Source organism: Phascolarctos cinereus, unplaced genomic scaffold (genome assembly GCF_003287225.1).
Source record: "Phascolarctos cinereus isolate Bilbo 61053 unplaced genomic scaffold, phaCin_HiC Scaffold_726;HRSCAF=1367, whole genome shotgun sequence".
NCBI classification, from domain to species: Eukaryota; Metazoa; Chordata; class Mammalia; order Diprotodontia; family Phascolarctidae; genus Phascolarctos; species Phascolarctos cinereus.
The window spans coordinates 370,412,644-370,432,427 of record NW_027556098.1 but is presented as its reverse complement, the minus strand read 5'-3'; the positions used below and the strand labels follow the sequence as shown (position 1 = coordinate 370,432,427).

General features: G+C 44.1%; 1 protein-coding gene across 7 annotated transcripts in view; it reads right to left on the bottom strand.

Moving 5' to 3' along the window:
- Positions 1 to 12,016: 12,016 nt before the first annotated feature.
- The window catches only part of SRSF4 (serine and arginine rich splicing factor 4), a 31,448-nt gene continuing 23,680 nt past the window's right edge, over positions 12,017 to 19,784 (bottom strand). For all 7 annotated transcript variants that reach the window (XM_020983340.2, XM_078145525.1, XM_020983341.2 and 4 more), the window contains 3 exons: positions 16,595 to 16,809; positions 13,697 to 13,786; positions 12,017 to 13,458 (listed from right to left, as the gene is read on the bottom strand). In XM_020983340.2, coding sequence (XP_020838999.1) covers positions 12,684 to 13,458; positions 13,697 to 13,786; positions 16,595 to 16,809 — 1,080 coding nt within the window. In that variant the 3' untranslated portion in view covers positions 12,017 to 12,683. The remainder of the gene's footprint in view (positions 13,459 to 13,696; positions 13,787 to 16,594; positions 16,810 to 19,784) is intronic.

Sequence of the window (19,784 nt, the reverse complement as noted above, 5' to 3'; positions counted from 1 at the left end):
GCGCGGGTAGGTTCATCATGATTCCTTTTAGCAAACAGTAATGTTAAGAGGTGCGGATAGTTAAATGATCTTTCTCAATACCCAGGAAGCCTCTGGGGCTTCTGAGCGAACCCTAGGATCGTAAGGGGGAATACCCAATCGAATCCGAGAAAGACTGCATTTGGAAAACGGAGACGTGGCGTTGTTGGTAGACTAACATCTTACTAGCTCCAAGAGTTTAAGGTTCAAGCTCTAGTTGATGTCATCACTAGGTCACAGGGAGGGTCATAAGTGGGGTGTCAAGCTGAAGAGGGCTCTTCCGCCTCACCTGAGACACTGATTCTTGAAAAGGTATAACAGGTCTATGGGGGTCCAGACCAATACAGAGGGCTGTGGGTCTGATACATCACAATATAATGGAAAGAGTCCAGGGTTTGATGGCTGAGGGACCTGGGTTCAGTCCCTGGTTCTGCTACTGGTTACCTGTGTGACTTGATGACTGACAATCACTTCTCTCTGCGTCTCAGTTTCCTCAACTATAAAATGAAAGATTTAGATTAAATGACCTCTAAGGTTTATTTCCAGCTCTAATATAATGTGTCTAGTTCAAATAATATAATATGATGTCCTTAGTTGCTAGATAGAAGCTCAGGATTGTTTTCATTCAGTACAATTTGTAAATCCCCCCTCTTTCTCTGCACACAGAGAATTCTGCCAGCCTGTCCAGAGCTGAGAAGGCAGATGTTGGAGCCAGAAACATCCAAAAGGTGGTGGTGGATGGTAGTGGGGGAGATGTGTGGGTATAGGGATGAAGATGAGCCCAAGATTTGTTAGTGCCTCTGATCTGTGACAGAGTTAGTAGAGCAGCAGACTTGCTGTGGCAGGTTCACATTGAACCTGATATGGTACCTGGCTGGCTTACTTAGCAGTTGGGTTCCCAGCTGGGTGAAGTATCCTCTCATCCTGTAGACCCACAGCCAAGAGCTGCTAACTCATTCTTATAGTTGTTACCAATACCACATAGAAAACTGGGGTTCTGAGGCCATAAGATTTCAGATCTGGAAGGTTCCTAAGAACCTAAAGATGTTAGGACTCCACGAGACCTTATTTAGTAGTGATCATCCAATGGAGCTTTCTTTACAGATGGGGAAACTGAGGAGCAGAAAGGTATAGTGACTATAGAAGGTCAGAAATGGAAGAGAGCCTCAGAACACAGAATGTCAGGGCTGAGATGAACACAGAATATTGGGGGGGGCCCTTAGAGACTCTTCTCACTGTATAGGTGGAGAATGAAATTCAGTGAAGGGAAAGTGCTTTCAAGTGGTTCTGCTGAAAAAAAATCCATTACAGCCCCAGACTCTTTTGTCCGTCAAGAATGGCCAAATGAGGAAGGACCTGGCTGCCTCTGGGGGTTCAGTGGGAGGGAGCCAGAGGCCCAGGAGGGCACCTGCTGTGGAGATTCAAAAGAAAGCCAGGTATGCTCTGGCGCAGTATCACAAAGTGACAAAATTTTTATTAGCCAGAATGGCCTTATTGGGTCATAACCAGGATGAGTGAGTGATCTGATTGGGGTTTTGCTTGACCCTCAAGCCCTTGCAGTCCTTCAGCCACTCAGAAACTGTTGAGGTCAGGACTCAGCAAGAATAAGCAGCTTTTAAACGAGAGGCTGCCAGGCGGCCAGCTGGACTCCTCCCTTGCTTGTAGTGGCTGAGTCGTCCTGGCACTGGTCTGGTGGCTTGGGGTCCGGGTGCTCTATCTCTCCCCACAAGGTGACATCCTGCCTTTCTTCCTGAGGGTTAGCCTCACGCCACTCATCCAGAGCAGAGTCTGTAGTACTTGCCCTACATACAAAAATCTTTAGTTATGATTCTATGTTGCTGTTCACTCATTTCAATCCAAAATTTGAGGTTTTCTAGGCAAAGGTACTAGAGCAGGTTGCCATTTCCTTCTCCAGCTCATGAAGAAACTGAGGCAAACAGGGTGAAGTAAATTGCCTAAGGTCACACAGCTAGTAAGTGTCTGCAGCTGGATTTGAATTCAGGTCTTCCTGACTCCAGACCCATTGCCCTATCCACTGCACCACCTAGCTGCCCTATCATGGTTCTGTACCCAGTTACTTAAGTGGAGATTTCCCCTGCACAGAAGGATGCTTCAGGGAGGCTAAATAAAATTCGATTAAATTTAGCAGATTATTCAGTCAGTACTTGTGGGTGTTATAGAATGCCCTTCTCCTCCTTAAGATACCTCAGTGGCTCCCTATTGCCTCTAGGTTGAAATACAAATGCTTCTGTTGAGCATTTGAAGTCCTTTACCATCTGGTGCAAACCTCTCTTTTCCAAAGTTATGCACATTATTTCCAAGTCATGCATTCTACATTCCAGTAAAACTGACCTGCTATACCTTCCCTACTCCAATTCTTGCCTCTGAATCTTTGCACAAGGCAGTTTCTCTCCCTACCCCATCCCCACCAAGGCTCACCTTGTGGGTTACCTCCTCCATAATAAGGCTTTTCCCATCCCTCCAATCGTTTGCTCTCTACCCTCCCTACCACTCTGAAATTACTGCATGTATTTACTTGGCATATGTTTTTATTTACACCTCTGAACATGCTGTTGCTCCCCTTAGAATGTGAACTTCTTAAGGGCTATGTTGATATTTGTTTCTGTCTTCCTAGCACTTAGCATGGTGCCTGGCACATGTCAGTTGCTTAAGAAATGCTTCAATTGGGTGCTAGAGTCTATAAAGGTCAAGAAGAGGCAGTGGAGGAAAAAGCATCGAGCTGGGAATTAAGGACACTTGGGTTTAAGTTCCAACTCTGCCATATATTTCTGTGTGATCTTGGGTAAGTAATTTCCCCTCCATGGACCTTCAGTCTTCTCCTCTTTATAAACAGGGGGAAGTTAGAATAATGGGTCTCCAACATTCCTTTCTATTCTGCTGTTGCATCATTCTAATCCAAGGGGAGGGCTGCAGAGCTCGGATGGAGGGCATGCTGCTTCTGTGGTGGATTAAAGAAAGGAGCCAGCAGAGAGCTCACTCAAGTCTATGAAAACACCCACCCACAGCTTGGATGACTCAAGAGTCTGGAGGGACTGTTACTTCGGCTTCCATAATCCTACCCAGCTCAGCTGCGCCATCTAGTGGACTTTCTGGGGTACCTGCCCAGCTCAACCACCAGCCCTGGAGCTCTCTGTCCAGCATGCTGGCAGATTCTCAGTTCTGACCTGGGGGAGACGTTAATAGGTCGAAAGTCTCAAGAGAGAAGCTTGCCGGGCAGCTTAGAACAAGGCCAGGGGCTTTAAGTTGGTCACGGTTCAGCCAGGGTACAAGACTCAAGTTCTAGGTCAAAAAGATATCTCCACAGACAGTCTCCACTCTGGTCAGGCTCTGCTGCAGGTTGGCGTTGGTAGGCTTAGTACTGTTCCTTCCCAGGCAGATGAGCGCAGGAACCTTCCAGCACAGACAGTCACAGACACTGCTTATCACGGCTCATGTCCTGGTTTTTTTGTAGACACCGATTGTGGCTTGTGCCCAAGAAAGAAGGAGGAGGTAGTCCTGGAAATAATGCACTCTGATTCCCATCTCTGCACACTCTGAGTCAGTGGAAATTGCTATGGTCACATGGAGGATTTTTTGCTGCTTTTCTGGAGGGTGAGATTTTGTGTGTGTGTGTGTGTGTGTGTGTGTGTGTGTGTGTGTGTGTGTGTGTGTGTAGGGGGAAAGGGGTGCAGGTGTGAGGTCAGCAGTGCTTTTGTTCATGTGATTATATCTCTCCTCTTTGCAGTTACTTTTCCTCAGTCCCACAAGGGCTTGCCCTCTGTCTAGGTGAGGCATCTCAAAGGTAGGTTAGAAGAGGAAGCCCAGCTTTGAGAGGAAACAGGATTCCATATAGTCAGTCAGTAAGCACTTATGAAGTGTTTAATGTGTGCCAGGCACTGTGCTAAGCCCTGGGAATACAAAGGAAGACGCTGTACCTGCTGTCAAGGAGGAGGAGACGTGCACAGAACTACTCTGAGATGTATGTGCTGTTCACTCATTTCAGCTGGGTCTGACTCTTTGTGACCCCATTTGGGTTGGTTGGTTCGTTTGTTTTTGCAAAGATACTGCAGTGGTTTGCCATTTCATTTTCCAGATTATTTTACAGATGAGGAAACTGAGGCAAATAGGGTGAAGTGACTTGCCCAGGGTCACACAGCTAGTAAGTGTCTGAGGCCAGATTTGAACTCACTAACATGAGTCATCCTGACTCCAGGCCTGGCACTGAGCCACCATCCAAGATGTAGATGTCTGTCTGTCTATTTAGCTAATTTCAGCCAGAAGACACTAGTGGTAACGGTGGGGGAGGGAGAACTAAGAAATGCCTCTTGCAGCAGGTAGGATTTGAGCTGGCTCTTGAAGGTGGGAGGCTAAGAAGAGGGGAAAAAATTACAGGTATGGCATGGGGGACATCTTCTGAAAATGTCCTGAGATGAAGTGTCTCGTATGGGGAGCAGCACGTAAAGTGGCCATTGTAACTAGACTGTAGAGGATGTCCTCTCCTTCCCCTCCCCCCATACACATGCACAGAAACCAAATAGATTCAGATTTAAGATGTTTGTTTAGAGGAGAAAGGGAACAAACAATCCAATCTTCTTTGTCATAAATAGGAAAATTGAGACCCAGAAAAGGGAAATGATCCACTCAAAGAAGCAGTAGGTAGAGCCAGGATAGAAATCAGGTTTTCTGACTCCCAGCCCCTCAATATGCCAGCCATTATACTCTCTACTCCTCATGGATCCGGGGTGAAACATGCCCCTGATTAATTTTGAGTGGATAGCAATGGTTAAAAAAAAAAGTCTTCAGAATGGCAAATGTTCCATACATTGAATTCCACAAATATTTATTGAGCACCTACTGTGTTCCTGGCACTGGGAATACAAAGATGAAAAATGAGATGGTACCTAGTTACAGGGGCACTAGGGGGTGCCACAGCACAGAGCACTGGGCTTGGAGTCAGGAAGACTTGAGTTCCAATTTGACCTCAGACACTTCCTCGCTGGGTGACCCTGGGCAAGTCACTTAACCCTGTTTGCCTCAGTCTCCTCATCTGTAAAATGAGAAGGAAATGGTAAACCATTCCAGTATCTTTGCCAAGAAAACCCCAAATGGGGTCATAAAGAGTCAGGCATGACTGAAATGAATGAAACCTGCCTTCAAGGAGTTTATAGTCTAATGGAAGGCGGGGAGTAGGGATAAGACCTGTCCATAAATCAGTATGATGCAGTCAAGAATGTAATAAATCAAAGGGAAGGTCCAGATAAAGGTCAATGAGAAATTCTAGGAGGGAGGAATCACTGGGGGAAGGGAGATCAGTTACAAGAAATCTAATGGGGCTGTGTGACCCTGGGCAAGTCACTTAAGCCCAATTGCCTAAAATAAAATAAAATAAAAATAAGAACTCTAATGGGGGCCTGAACTAGGGTGGTCACCATGTGATTGGAGGAAAGGACAAGTGTGGAGGAGAATTGGATCAGGACTTAGCAACTAATTAGATATTGCAGGGTCAGAGAAAGGGAAGAGTCAAAGATGTTTGTTGTTCAGTCATTTTCATTTGTTGACCCCGTTTGGGATTTTCTTGGCAGAGATACTGGAGTGGTTGGCCATTTCTTTCTCCAGCTCATTTTACAGATGAGGAAACTGAGGCAAACAGATTTAAGTGACTTGCCCCGGGTCACCCAGCTAATAAGTTTTTGAGGTCATGTTTGAGCTCTGGTCTTCCTGACTCCAGGCCCGGCGCTCTATCCACTGTGCCACCTAGCCACCCTACAGTCAAAGATGAGTAAACTTTTAAAAACACTGGTGCCTGGGAAGATGGTAATATCTTCAACAGGAATAGGGGACAGGGGCAGGTTTAGGAGTGAAGGTGATGAGTTAAGTTTTTGAAACTATTGATATTGAGGTGGTGACTAGATATGCCGGCCAAGATGTCTGGCAGCATCATAGATGTAGCGCTGGAAGAGACCATGGAGGTCGTCCACCCATGAGGTCAGTTCCCCTCATTTCCTTTGCATCACAAATCAGAACAAGGGCTCAGGGAAGACAGTGGCATTGGAGACATAGATCTGGTGGAAAGTAAGACTGAAGAGTTGTGTTCTGTGGGGATCCTTGGGTCACTGACTCTTCCAGTTCAAAGGCAGGACATTTTGAGAGGCACTGGATTGGGTTCAAAGGACCTGGGTTCAGGGGTGTTGTGAGACTCAGATGAGATTTAATGGATATAAAGTACTTTGTGAACCTTAAAATGCAACATAAATGCCAATTATTATTATTAGCCTCCAGTCTCTAGGCCTCTAGTCTGATTATGACTTCATTCCCTCTTGCTGAAATGGAGCAGTTTATAGTGTGGTGTGCTGGTAAAATATTTAACAACCAGGTTGGGGGTTTAAACTTAATCTGCATTAGCAATGCTTCTTTAAGCCTAGATAATCAATAAAATGAGAAATCGAGCCCCAACTTGTGCTGATTTCTGATGTGTAAATGCTCACACTAAAAATTTAAAAATAGCTCTAACACATGCCCTGCCTGGGTTCAAATCCTGGCTTCTGCTACTGTGTGATGGGCAAATCATTTAACCTTTCAAGGCTCAGTTTTCACAGCTATAAAATGAAGATTTCATGGAGTTGAGGTCAAAGGTCCCTTGCAGCTCTAAATACTCAGATTTTGTAAGAACGCTCTTTTTACACACTCACTTTTAACATTGATTTCTTTATCTCCTGTCTTTTGGCTGTGGGTTGTGACCGTGTATGGAGTGCACTCTCTCCTTATGGGAGCCATTCTTTTCTCTAATACACGGTACAATTGCTGACACTGATAAGGCCTATCTTGACCTGCCCCTGCAGCTAGTGGCCACTGGAAATTAATTGACATTTGCCTAGGGTACATTTGGTATTTCTGTATGTATAGGTGTTCTTTTCCCTGAAAGAACATAAGGACCTTTAGCATGGAGGCTCTCATTTTTGTCTTTGTAACTTCATTTCCCAGCACAATAAACAGTAGTTACTTAATAAATGCTTATGATGGATTTCACTGTGTAGATGAACAAAGGGTAAAGACCCATACAATTGAGATTCTCCCCTGCCCCCATCATAGGAACATACATTTAGAAGGGGAAGGGAACAAGGGAACAGGCATTTATTAAGCACCTACTGCGTGCTAGGTATTGTGCTATGCACTTTGCAAATATTATCCCAGGGACCTTAAGAGCTCTTTGTTTAACCTCGTTACTTTATAGATGAAGAAACTGAGGCCCAGAATGACGAGAATTGACCAAGATCTCAGAAGTATTTAGTGACAGAGCTGATACTTTACACAAAATTAGAGAATTTCCAAGTTGGAACAGATTTCAGAGACTATCCAGTTTAACTCGTATTTGCAAAAAGTAATTCTGCTATGGCAAGTGGGTCATTCTGATCTGCTCAAAAGCTTTTGATGAAAGGAAGGACTTTCAATGGAGTCTTCTGACTCCAGGTTACTGCAGGAGGGAAGATCTGCTGGTCCACCATGACAGAATCTAACATGAATCTTCCCATTATAGGTGGTGTTAGTTGTCCACAGGTAAGGTAACTTAATCAGTGCTGGAAAGTGGAGAGACTTCACACTGATTAAGGTGTCTTCCAACTTCTGGAAAGCAGCCAACTTCCAAAGGAATCAATGAAAAAGAGTCTGGATTCTTTAACCATGGGAACAGTAACATGGTAGAGAAGCTTTCAGTGATAAAGGGGGCCACCATGACAGATGTCCACCACTGGCAGTTGGTAAGAATTTGTCAGGCTCTCTAGGGCTCGTCAGGGCAGAGGGTGCTCCCATCATCAATGGCTGGCCATCACCAAGGTGCAGAAAGGCAGTTCACCGCTGTCATCTCTTGACTGAAATATCCTTTAAGGCCCAGCTCTCATACGCACATGTGGTAGGTTCAGCAGATGGCTTTTTCCTGGGCTGATTAAGGGTCTTAGTTCTTGGTTCATGTCTATTTCCTCCTCTAATACATGGGCATATTTTAGATTGTAAGCTCCTTGAGGGCAGGGCCTGTCTTGATTTTGAGTTTACATTCTTCATATCTGACTGTTGTGCCTTTAAGGACCCAACTCTAAAGATTTTGTATTCACATAACTTGCTCTGTTCACGTAGTACTGTGCTTATGTTCCTGTCCCTCCAGGAATGCCCTCAAAGCCTCTGCCTCTTGAAATCATATTCATCCATCAAGGCTTCCCTGATTCCTCAAACTGAAATATTTCTTTCTTCTGACTTCTCATAGCAATACAAGACGAGTAGATATTTTTATGTCTGTTGTGTGCTGAGTCTTGTGCTAGGCATTAAGGAGATACAAAATTGGACTAAGATACAGTCCCTGCCCTTAAGTTTAGAGGCTAATAGGGGCAGCAGTGGGGAGAGTAAGACACAAATACTGCTGTGACATACAATATCACATAAATGCATTTAGTGTTATGGAAGAAAGTGATCTAAGATTTGAGGACTTACTCAAATGGGGGAATGATGTAAGACTTCCTGGGGGAGGTGGCATTTGGGTTGGGCTTTAATGAATAGTCAGGAATTCAACAGAGAGAACATTCGAGGCAGAGGGAACAGCCTGGACAAAAAGGTGCAGAGTATTTGAGACTGTGGCTTGGGAAGCAGAGTCACTCAGTTTATCTGAAACACTGGTATTCTAGAGGCTACTCTAAGACTGCAAAGATGAGACTATGGAGGGCCCCAAAATGCCAGGCACGGGATTTGGAATTTTACTTGATGGGCAAAAGAGACTCAGTATTTTTGAACAGAGAAGTAATGATTATGAATATTCATAAGAAAAATTATTTTAATAGTTTAAAGAAAGGATCAGAAAGGGAAGAGAGGAGGCGGGAAGCTCGTATGGAAAGCTATCTCAAAAGTCCAGGTGGGTAGCATTGGAAGACCCCTACCAGAGCAAAGAGGAGGAGATGAGACCACAGAGAAATTACCAAGGTCATTGGATATGAGAGGTGGGGGACAAACCTCAAAGATATCCCCAAAGAGTTGAACGTGAGAGACTGCGTGAACGATGTGATCACGGACAGTTAAATCAAAAAGAGAAGCAGGATCACGGGGCCAAGATGAATAAGATGTACTCGATACGTTAAGAGGCAGTGGAGAAAGCAATGGATTTGGTGTGCCCAGATGTCTCCCTCTGGGCCTCTGTTTTCTCATCTATGAAATGAAGGGGTTGGACTAGATGATCTCTGAAGTTCCTTCCAGATATAAATTGATGACCTTAAATTGGACACAATGGATAAAGAACCAGCCTTGGAATAAGAAAGACCTGGGTTCAAGACCTTCCTTGAACACATACTGTCTATATGGCTTTGGTTATGTTCAGTGTCCCCACTCCAAAGCAGACCCTGATATGCAGGTTTGCTCATGGAGAATTCCCCAGAACAATGAATTCAATGATTGGAGTCCCAGGGGGGCACTCGGATGGATGTCCTGCAGGTAGAGGCAGGTCTGGAGCTCAGAAACCAAGGCTGGACATAGACATCTGGGGAGCATCTACATGGGGTTGGGGGGACTTGCAACTGTGGGAGTGAATGAGATTGATGAGAGAAGATAGCCGAGTTCAGCTGCTGGAGGGGTATTATATGGAGGGGTTGGGAAGATGAGCAACCAGGACAGAAATAAACAGGGTCAGAAGTAATGGAGCTTAGGATTTGGAAGGAACAGAGAGCCAACCTACTCTTTGTTAGCAAAAATGGACAGTGCTGCATCACGATTAGGGGTTTCATATGCTTTTCTTATTTTAAAAGCTTATCTGATTTTGCTGATTAGATTTATGTATTTTAAAAGCATAACTAGGAGGAAAGTCAGGAGAGTGTAGCCTCTATGAAATTGGGAAAAACTATGCAGCTGGGGTGAAGTCAAGGATAGAGAGGTCTTCTTGAACAAGCAGCTGGTAACTTGAGATAGGGAAGTTTCAGTAAAGTGGTGACAGGAGTGATGTGGAAGCCAGATTCTAATAGGACTGAAGAGAGTAGCTGATAAGTAGAGGGAGGTATACATAACTTAGGTTTTTCTCTCAAAATTATTGTTTTTATATTATAAATACATTCTTACTCCCACTTTGAGGTCTTTTGTAACAAAATGAAGTTAAGTAAAAAATGAGTAACTTTATCTGAAAGTAAATGCAACATTTCATAACTATAGAACTCTCAAATCTCTATTATTTTTTAAAAAACAAATTTACTCCCCCTGCCCCCTTGAAATGATCAAGAAAGTTTCTTCTGACAAATAAAATGACTATATGTGTACATATATGTGCATATACATACACATTTCATTCTGCACCCTAAAAATCCTTAACCTGTAATGGCTACTCTGGTACATCACTTCTTTAAGGAGCTGGGAGTGGGGGAAGATAGCTGAATCAGAAGGGTTGATACAAAAAAAAAAAAGAGGCTGGAACATGGGTGGTGAAGACTGAAGATGCCCAGGAAGATTCCTGTCGGGGAGGTCCTAGAGGAGACAGGAGGGTAATGATACTGGGAATGTTTGAGGAACAGAGGAGGGAACTGAGGGGAATTTATTGCAGTTGGGTTCTTTTCCAGACTCATTTCACATTACTTCCCTTCATGTACTTCTATGTGAAACTATTTTGAGACACAGTGTTACAGTGGAAAGAGATTTAGAGCCAAAGGGCCATTGGGCATAGACACTGGGCAAAAGTTATTTGACCTCACTGGGTCTGCTTCCTCATCTACCAAATAAGGGAGGGGGTGTTGAAGTAGATTGTGACCCCACCTTCCCACTTAATAGTATTTTATTTTTTTCAATTACATGTAAAGAGTTTTTAACACTTATTTTAATACAATTTAGAGTTCCAAATTTTTTCCTCCCTCTCCTCTCCCCAAGATATACATGTACAATCATTAGATTTTGAGTTCTGAACCTGGGGTCCATGAATTCTTTAAATCCTATGATTTAACTCAGTCTGTTTTGCAGGCAGCAGGGACAGGCCAAACAGCACACGTGTGTGTCTGTGTGCAGAATGGACTTGGCGTATTGGGAGGAGGAAGGGGAGGCAGTTATCAGTTTGCAAGCTGTTCTAATGACCTTGTACACATAAACTATTATAATAATCCAGGGGGAGAACAATGGTTTGTGTATGGTGGTGGTGGTGGGGATGGAAATGGAAGGGTTGATTTGAAAGACCCTCAAGGCAGAACCTAACTGGTTGAATTTGGGGTGATGACAATTTGGGGCGATAAGGAGTCCAGGAAGCCTGGTGTTCTTTTTATACCACTTTAGGGATTCCTTTTTGCTTTGTTTCATCCTCAATTCTACCACAAACTGGCTGTATGACCAAGGGCAAGTTGTTTAGGCTGAAATCCATGCTTAAATCATGTTAAGAATTGACATGAACTTATTTATCATATAGTCCAACTCTCATTTTACAGATGAGAAAATCTGTGGATTTGGTTTTCTTTCTTCCAATGGAGGTTTTTCCTTACAGAGGCTCTCCAGAGATTGATGGATATGAAAATGCTTTGAATATAAAGGCAGTAGTATCCAAGGATAGGAAAATGTACTAGATGTGCCCTAGTAGTACCAAAAATCTGTGAATTATCACTTTGATCCCACCCCCCAACCTCCGAAATGATTTCACTTTTTGAATCTTTCTTTTTACCTTTATTGTTGCCCTTATCACAGTATGTCTGGTCTTGTAAAATTATGTGTGTATGTGTCACCTCCTTGGTTAGATTACAGACTCTGAATAAGGAGTAGGCAAACTCTTTCCATGTTTCGTTGCCATCCATTGCTTAGAACAGTAACATGTGCATATTAAGTGCTTTACAAATAGGTAATGAATTGAGATGACACGGGAGTAATCTTGAGAAATTGTCATTTTCATCAAGAAAGGAGACTACTGAATCTGAAGCTGGCCAGGTCTTCTAGCCTGGATGTATTCTGAGCAAGAAAGTGAGGCACAGGGAGTCTTGTAGAAATGCAACACGATTTAACCACAATCCAATTTTGTCAAGCAAAAATAGTCTTTATTCAAATTTAATGGAAACAGGGATCACTGTACTTTGCAAGATGGGGAAAAATAAAATTAAAAAAAATCTTTTTTGTTTTTTTTTTTTTAATATAAAACAAGAGTATAGTCACAATACCAGAATATGGAACTCTACAGTGGATTTCCTATGGATTACTGCAGGAATCAGTTTTCTTGACTGTGCTATTCACAACTTTGTTAAAGTCCAAAAATATGAAACCAAAGTAGTATGAAACTTAAGACTTAGCACTTTCACTAAATGGCATACATCAAAGGGCATCAATCCAAGGGCAGAAATGGTTGAAGTCTTCACACCTAGCTATGTCATCATTCCAGCCTCCAAGCCACTGGCACCAAGCTCCCTATCTGTGAGGCCAGGCCCGTAGGGCGAGGCATTTGGGATGGTCTCGTGAGGGCTGTGTACTAAAAGGGCATCTTTCACTCGAGCAGAAAAGCCTGGCCCCAGGAGGCCTCACGGAGAGTGAGCGGGCACTGAGATTTCACAATTACAGACACACCATTGGGGGAGTTAAAAATGTACAGCATTGACATGGGGTCTACCTCAATCACTTGTGCTACAGCTACCCAACATGTACAAAAGACTCTTCTCGTGGAGTTCCCTCCGCCTGTGCTGGCAGCCACATTAGGACCTCGAGCGGGATCTAGAGCGAGACCTGGAAGGTGATCTGGAGGCAGATCTAGATTTGGACCGGGACCTGGTTTTTGAGGCCGATTTTGATCTGGAACGAGATTCTGACTGAATGTTTGGTTTGGATTTGGAATTGGATCTGGACCTGGACTGGGTTTCCTGGCTCGCCTGCGCGTCCTCCCCGTCGCCTCTGCCTTCTTTTGGGCCGGCCTCGGGCTTTAGGTGCTCCTTCCCCTTGGACTGGGAGCGGGACCTGGAGCGGGAGCGGGAGCGCTCCGGGTCCTCCTTGCTCTTCTTCTTGCCACTGCCGGCCTTGCCCTCTCGCCTGCCGTGCCTCTTGCTCCTGGAGCTCTTGCTGCGGCTGCGGCTGCGGCTCTCATCCCGGCTCCTCTTCCTCCCTTTCCTCTTGTCCTTGCTGCGGCTGCGGCTGCGGCTCCTGGCCTTCCCCACACTGGTCTCCTGGCTCCGGCTGCGGCTCACGCTGGCCCTCCTCTCCTCCTTGTCTGCTCTCTCTTTGCTCCGGCTGCGGCTGCGGCTCTGACTCTTGCTCTGGTCCTGGCTGGCGCTGCGGCTCTTGGCTTTGCCGTCCTCTTCGTTGTTCTGGATCTTCTCCTCCGGTCTGTCTTTGCTTTTGCTCCGACCCTTGTCTGCGCTGCGGCTGCGACTGCGGCTCTTGTCCTCCTTGCTGGGGCTCCGGCTCTTCTCTTTTTTGCCTCGACTGCGGCTCTTGCTGCGGCTTCGGCTCTTGCTCCTGGAGCGGGAGCCAGACCTGGAGAGGGACAAGCATGGGCGGCAGAGGAGAGTCATCATTTCACACATCAAAGGACGTAAGCATTTCAAGGCACATTCCAGGGCCAGGCTAATCTCAGGGAACCCCAGCAGAAAGCAGCCCATACCAAAGCCTGACCTGGATGTGCAGTGGGGTTGGATGGATGGGAAACTGACCCAAGAGGGGATGGAAAAGTCCCCGCCAAGACCCGACCGAGCAGGGGCTCCTAAAGACACACCTGGATCGGGACCGACTCTTGGAACGACTGCTCTTGCTGCTGCCGCTGCGACTTCTGCTCTTACGAGAATGTCTGCTTCGAGAGCGAGACCTGAGAAAGAAAAAGCAAGCGCTGATGACAGAAACAATGAAAGCCCCCTCGACGGAGGGCCGACGAGCCTGCCCAAACGATGGGCGGGAGTTGGGCGCCTTCCTCTGACCCCACGGTCAGCAGCGTCTCTGCGTGGCTCCCTCCCTGCGCCACTTTCAAAGCCTTCTGCAGGGGACGTCGGCGCAGGAGCGAAGGCACACTCTCAAGAATGAAATTTTAAGGATACAAAGAAACAACTGCTGTGAGAAGGAGAAGGAGGAATGATTTAAAGAGACAGGTGAGGAGATACAGGAAACTCACCAACAAATTTAAAAATCTAAGACAAAGAAAATGGAAGGATAGGCAACAGAGGACAAAAATAAAAGCACGACAGAATTGTGTGGTAATAATAATAATGACAACAGCTACTATTTATACAGCACTTACTGAGTGCCAAGTGTGTCGTATTTACTGTCTTGTTTGATCCTCACGACAACCCTGCGAGGCAGGCACTATTATGGACTCCACTTTACAGGGGAGGAAGCTGAGGTAAGCAGGGGGTTAGCCCAGGGTCACACAGCTAGTAAGTATCTGAGGCTAGATCTGAACCCACGTCTTCCTGCCTCCAGGCCCGGTGCTCTAACCACTGCACCACCTCGCTGCCTCCATATTAGAGGAGTCCAAAGCTCATTAAGCTAAGCAAAACAAAAAGTCTTAAAAAAAATGCAGCTTTATTACAGAAAAGGAAGCTTGAAGGAGCCTCTGGTGACCAACAAGCAGCTCTGCTCCTCTTAAGGAGCCCCCCGCTGCCCTTGCTCTTGGTGCTGCTATCACTGCTGGGCCAGAAAGCCTTGACACAGTCAGAAGGGCGAGAGGAGGTGAGGGAGTCTGCCGACAAGAGGCCGGCGGGATCAGCTTTCGTTCTCGGCACCAGGGAAGGGCTCGGAGCGATCGCAGAGATCCGTCACGCCAACAGCGAGAGCGGGCTGCCTCAGACTAATCTCATTTCCTTTTCTGACAAAGTCACTGAGCTGGAAGCTACAGAATTCACAGAAATTTTGGCAGAGAAATCTGGTGAGGTCTAGATAACGGTGAGAAGATGGATTCAGAATTGGCTGCAAGTCCATACAGTTGTCATTAACAGTCAGGGAAGTCACTCAAGGATCTGCACCCGGCACTACGCTTTTAACAAGTCTGTAGATGACACAAAACCAGGAGAGACAGGTAACTCGTTGAGGAAAATGGCGAGAATTCATTCATAAAGAACTTCATGGGCGAGGACACTTGGACAAATTTAATGGGCAAGGAGAGAATCAAAAGACAGCGGTGTCAGGCAACCCAAGAAGAAATATCCAGGAGAATATCCATCAAGTGTCCCAGAGAGGTCACAAAGGACGAGGACTGAGAAAATGGTGTTCACTTTGGCCATGAAATGGTCCTTAGCGACTCTGGAGAGGGAAGTTTTACTAGAATGATGAAAAAGCCATATTGAAGGGGATTTAGAAGAAAGTGGAAAGAGAAGTAAAGGGAGCTACTGAAGACAGCTTTTTCAAAGATGAAGAGAGAGAGATAGGACAATAATTAATGAGGAAGATAGGATCAAACCATTTTTTTAAACAATGGGAAAGACATGAGCACATATACAGGCAACAAGGGGAGCTTGTAGAGAAAAGAGAAAACAGGGATGGTGGGGACATTCTACTGGAGAAGACAGGAGATGGGATCAAAGGTGCAAATGAACTGGCTACGCAGAATGAATGTTTTTTGTTGTTCAGTTGTATTCGACTCTGTGACCCAGTAGGGGGTTTTCCTTAGCAAAGATACTGGAATGGTTTGCCATTTCCTTCTCTAGCTCATTGTACAGATGAGGAAACTGAGGCAAAGAGGGTTAAGTGACCTGTCCAGGGTTGCACAGCTAGTGTCTGAGGACAAATTTGAATTCAGGTCCTCCTAACTCTAGGCTCAGCACTCTATCCACTTAGCTTCCTTCCCTCATGTGGAATGAATACAAGAGTTACTAAAGATGAGACAGAAGTTGTGAAACTGCATGAATGTCCTTCTGGACAGTGGACAGTGATGCCTTCAACAGCAACAGGAAAGTTTTTGAGAAGAGTAGGTTTTTTGGAGAAAAAGAATGAGTTCTGTTTTGGACTGAGTTTGAGGTGCTTTTGAGCCAGCCAGTTTGAAGTGGCCAAGCAGGAGGGGTAGGGGAAAGGAAGAGGAGAGAGGGAGAGAGAGTGTGCTCTAGAGGGAACTAGATGGAAATTACAAATACTCATAGTTCAGCTTGGTGCAAAGAAAACTTCTTAACAACTGGAGCTCTCAAACAGTAAAATGGGCTGCCACTGGAGAATTTTTAAGCCAACTAGAGATGACCTTTTTTTTTTTTTTTGGTATGACAGAGAAGGGATTCTTTGATGTGTCTAGGTTAGATGAGATGATCTCTCAGTTCCTTTCTGAGCTAAAATTACATAATTCTTTGAGGTACACAGGGGAGGCAAATAACTGATAAATTCTAAGCTTACTGGGAAAGGCCCATATGGGGTACTAAATGTCACTTAAACCTAATAAAAAAAAATCGCTCAATCACATGCTTTTCTCTACTTGTAATTAAAACATCATAAGCACGTACATCTGAACTATGTGAGCATAAGTTCAGTATGACAAGTTTTAGTGGGAGGTTGACCATATTCTTAATGAATGCTTTTTCTTTTGCAATCAGAAGAAAGACCGCTAAGGTTTATCCAACAGCAACAGAGGGGAGGATATTTTGTGTCTATGGTCTTTATACAAAAAACCTTTAGCTACAGTAAAAAGGTTAAGAGTTACCTTGAGTGACTCCGACTTCTGGAATAGGAACGTCGCCGCCTAGAGCCAGGTCTGTCTTCAACGAGTCTAATTTTTCTGCCATTGACTTCAGTTCCATCCAGCTTTTCAAGAGCTCTTTTCATGTCAGAATAGGATACAAATTCAATTACACCTTCATTTTTGCGTCCTTTGTGAGCATCTGCATATGTCACTTCTCCTGCTTGCCGCATATAATCCTAAAAGGAAGAAAAAAATTGTTCTGAATGGATAGATTAGGGGACCTCACACTAAAATGCAGAAAGCAATTATCACATTAGAAAGTAGTAACTGGTTTGTTATTTTTTTTTTAAATAAAGGCTTTTAAAAAAAAAACCCTGTAGGACTGAAGCTAAGTCTCTCAGAATCAAGAGCTTAGATTTTAAATTGTACCTGTAGATAAAATCAATATGACTATAATGCACTAAATGACTTTCTACATCTTACAGTAATAAATTCTATTATAATGGTTTATAGAATTTTAAAAGTTGGAAGGAATACAGTCCAATCCTCTACAGTCAAGTTTACTTCTGCAATTTCATCACTATTCATCTGGAAATTCTAGTCATTGATCCTTTCATTCTCATTCTCATTTATAAAAGTGAAGTCACATCTAGTCTGCTTTCTTTACAGTGTTGTTGTGAGGTCCAACTGAGACATCTACAAGAAGTGTTTTGAAAACGTATAAGGTACCACAGCAATGAAACACTATTTGAAATAAAGCTAAATGTGGGTAATATTAAGACTAACTTATCCTGTTTTCTCCAATTATATACTACTTACTTATTTGCTTACATACATATAGTCTCACTCAGGAGAATGTAAACTCCTTGAGAGCAGGGACTGTTTTTCATCTTTGTATGGTCAGTGTCCCGCACATGGTAATTGGAAATCTCCCTGCCCCAGCTATGTCCTGGGCCCCTTTCTCTTCTCTCTCTGTAGTATTTCTCTTGGTGACCTCCCTTTCATGGATTCAATTGTCTCTATGCTGATGGGATCTACCTTTCCAACCCCAATCTCTGCACACTCCCCTTGCATCTCCCACTGCCCACTGGACATCTTGTAGACATCTGAAACTCAACACGTCTCAAAGTGAACTTATGCTCTTCCCCCCAAGCCCTCCCCTTCTCTAAGACTGTGAAGGGCCCCATCAGTTACCCAGGCTCACAACCATGGCATCATCCTTGACTGTTCATGCTCACTCTCACAATACTGAATCTGTTGGCAAGTCCTGTGGATTCTGCCTTGGTGATATCTCTCGTGTGGCCCCTTCTCTCCGACATTCTGGGAAGGATGCTCATCACCTCATCTCCACTAGTGCATTAGCCTTTTAGTTCATCTTTCTGCCTCCAGTCTTCCCTAAACCTTAGTTCATCCTTCCTCTCAGCCATGAAATTGATCTCCCTAAAATACAGGGCGGGTCTGACTATGTCACTCTTCATTCAACAGACTGTAGCGCTGAATCCTATCACCTCCAAATATAAAGTCCTAAGTGAGGGTCAGAGCCATTTACAACCTGGGCCCCTCCTTCTGTTAGATTCTTTTTACACCTTACTCCCCTCTATATACTCTAGGATCTAGGGACGCTGGCCATTCCTTGAAGAAGGTACTCCCCCCTCTCCTGGCTCTGGACATTTTCACTGGTTATCCTCCGTGCCTGGAATTCTCACCTTTCCCATTTCTACTGGCCTCTCTGACTTCCACCAAGTCCTAGTTAAAATCACTTCTATAAGAAGGCCTTTCCAATTCCCCTTAAAATTAGCACCCTTCCTCTTTTGATTATTTTCAGTTTATACTGCATATCTTGTTTGTATGTATATATTTGCCTGTTTTCCTTGCCTCTTCCTCCCCCTCCCCCAGAACGTGAGCTCCTTGAGAAGAGGGACTTTTTTTTTGGGCCATTCTTTGTAGCATAGTGCTTGGCACATAGTAGGTGCTTAATAAATGCTTGTTGACGGAATGAAAGGCTTAATGTTTGCTGAATGAACTGAAGTAAGGGTAAGTAGATTTCTCTTCAAAAAATATTTTTATTACTAGAAATTAAAGGAGAAATTCACATTTTTAAATGTATAAAAATAATAGAACCAACAAAAGACTATATTCTAATAGGAACTTAGCAAAATTTGTTAAGAAGTAAGTTGGGGACTGCATTAATTATGGGTTTTCTTGATGAAACATGGTTCTGATTTTCAAGTTTTGCCCACTCCAAACTCATGGAAAGATCTCACCAGCCCTACTAGGCCTCCTGGAAGGGCTCTCTCCCTCATTTATCTCCCAGCATTTCATACTCCTCTTGTGTCTTCATTGCCTCTTACTTTCTGCTCTATAGGAGGGTATGTCTCATCTCCTAACTCAACTGTGAGCTCCTTTAGGGCAAGAACTGTACCTAATTTATTTTTATTCCTCTACTACCATCTAGCACAATAATAAAAATAGTAAAGTGTTTGCAACAACCTTGTGAGATAGGGCTGTTATACATATTTTACAGATGAGGAAACTAAGAATGAGAGAGGTTTAGTGAAGTCCATAAGTGCCTGAGGAAGGATACCAACCCAGACATTCCTCACTCCATGTCCAGTGCTCTATCCATTTTGCCATACTTCTTCTGTAAATGCTTGGTGTTTGTTGAATGAATTAATGATATCTTATTTCTTAAGTTTAAACTCGAATTCAAAGAATAAGGGAATGATTTCATTAATGTGTTCAATTAATCTGACAAGATTCATTTCCTGTGATGTCCTAAATAAATGTCTGCTACACTGACACCCTTCAGCCAAGCATACTGGGTTGTGAGTCAGGAAGTGTGGCCTCTGGACCTGACTTGCCATTAACAAACAAAAGTCTCCTACTTAGGTACTTCAGATTGTTGCCTATTCCTAATCACTCAAAGCTACCTCTAGTTTAAAAAGTAAGATGTGATCAATGCACAGCTTTAGATATTAAGGTTATAGGCTCTAAAATTCTTTTAGCCAAACATTTCAGGAATATGACACAGATACAGCTTGCAAAAGCTGGGCCAAATATCTACATTTGCCAAATGAATACTGAACTGCAAAGACAATGAGCCCCTAAATATTACATTTAATAGGGAATAAGATACTATCTAACCCTCTGAGCTTAAAGGCTAACTCTAAGAAGCAGATGGTAGCCTTACTCTGAAAAGAAATACCCTAGC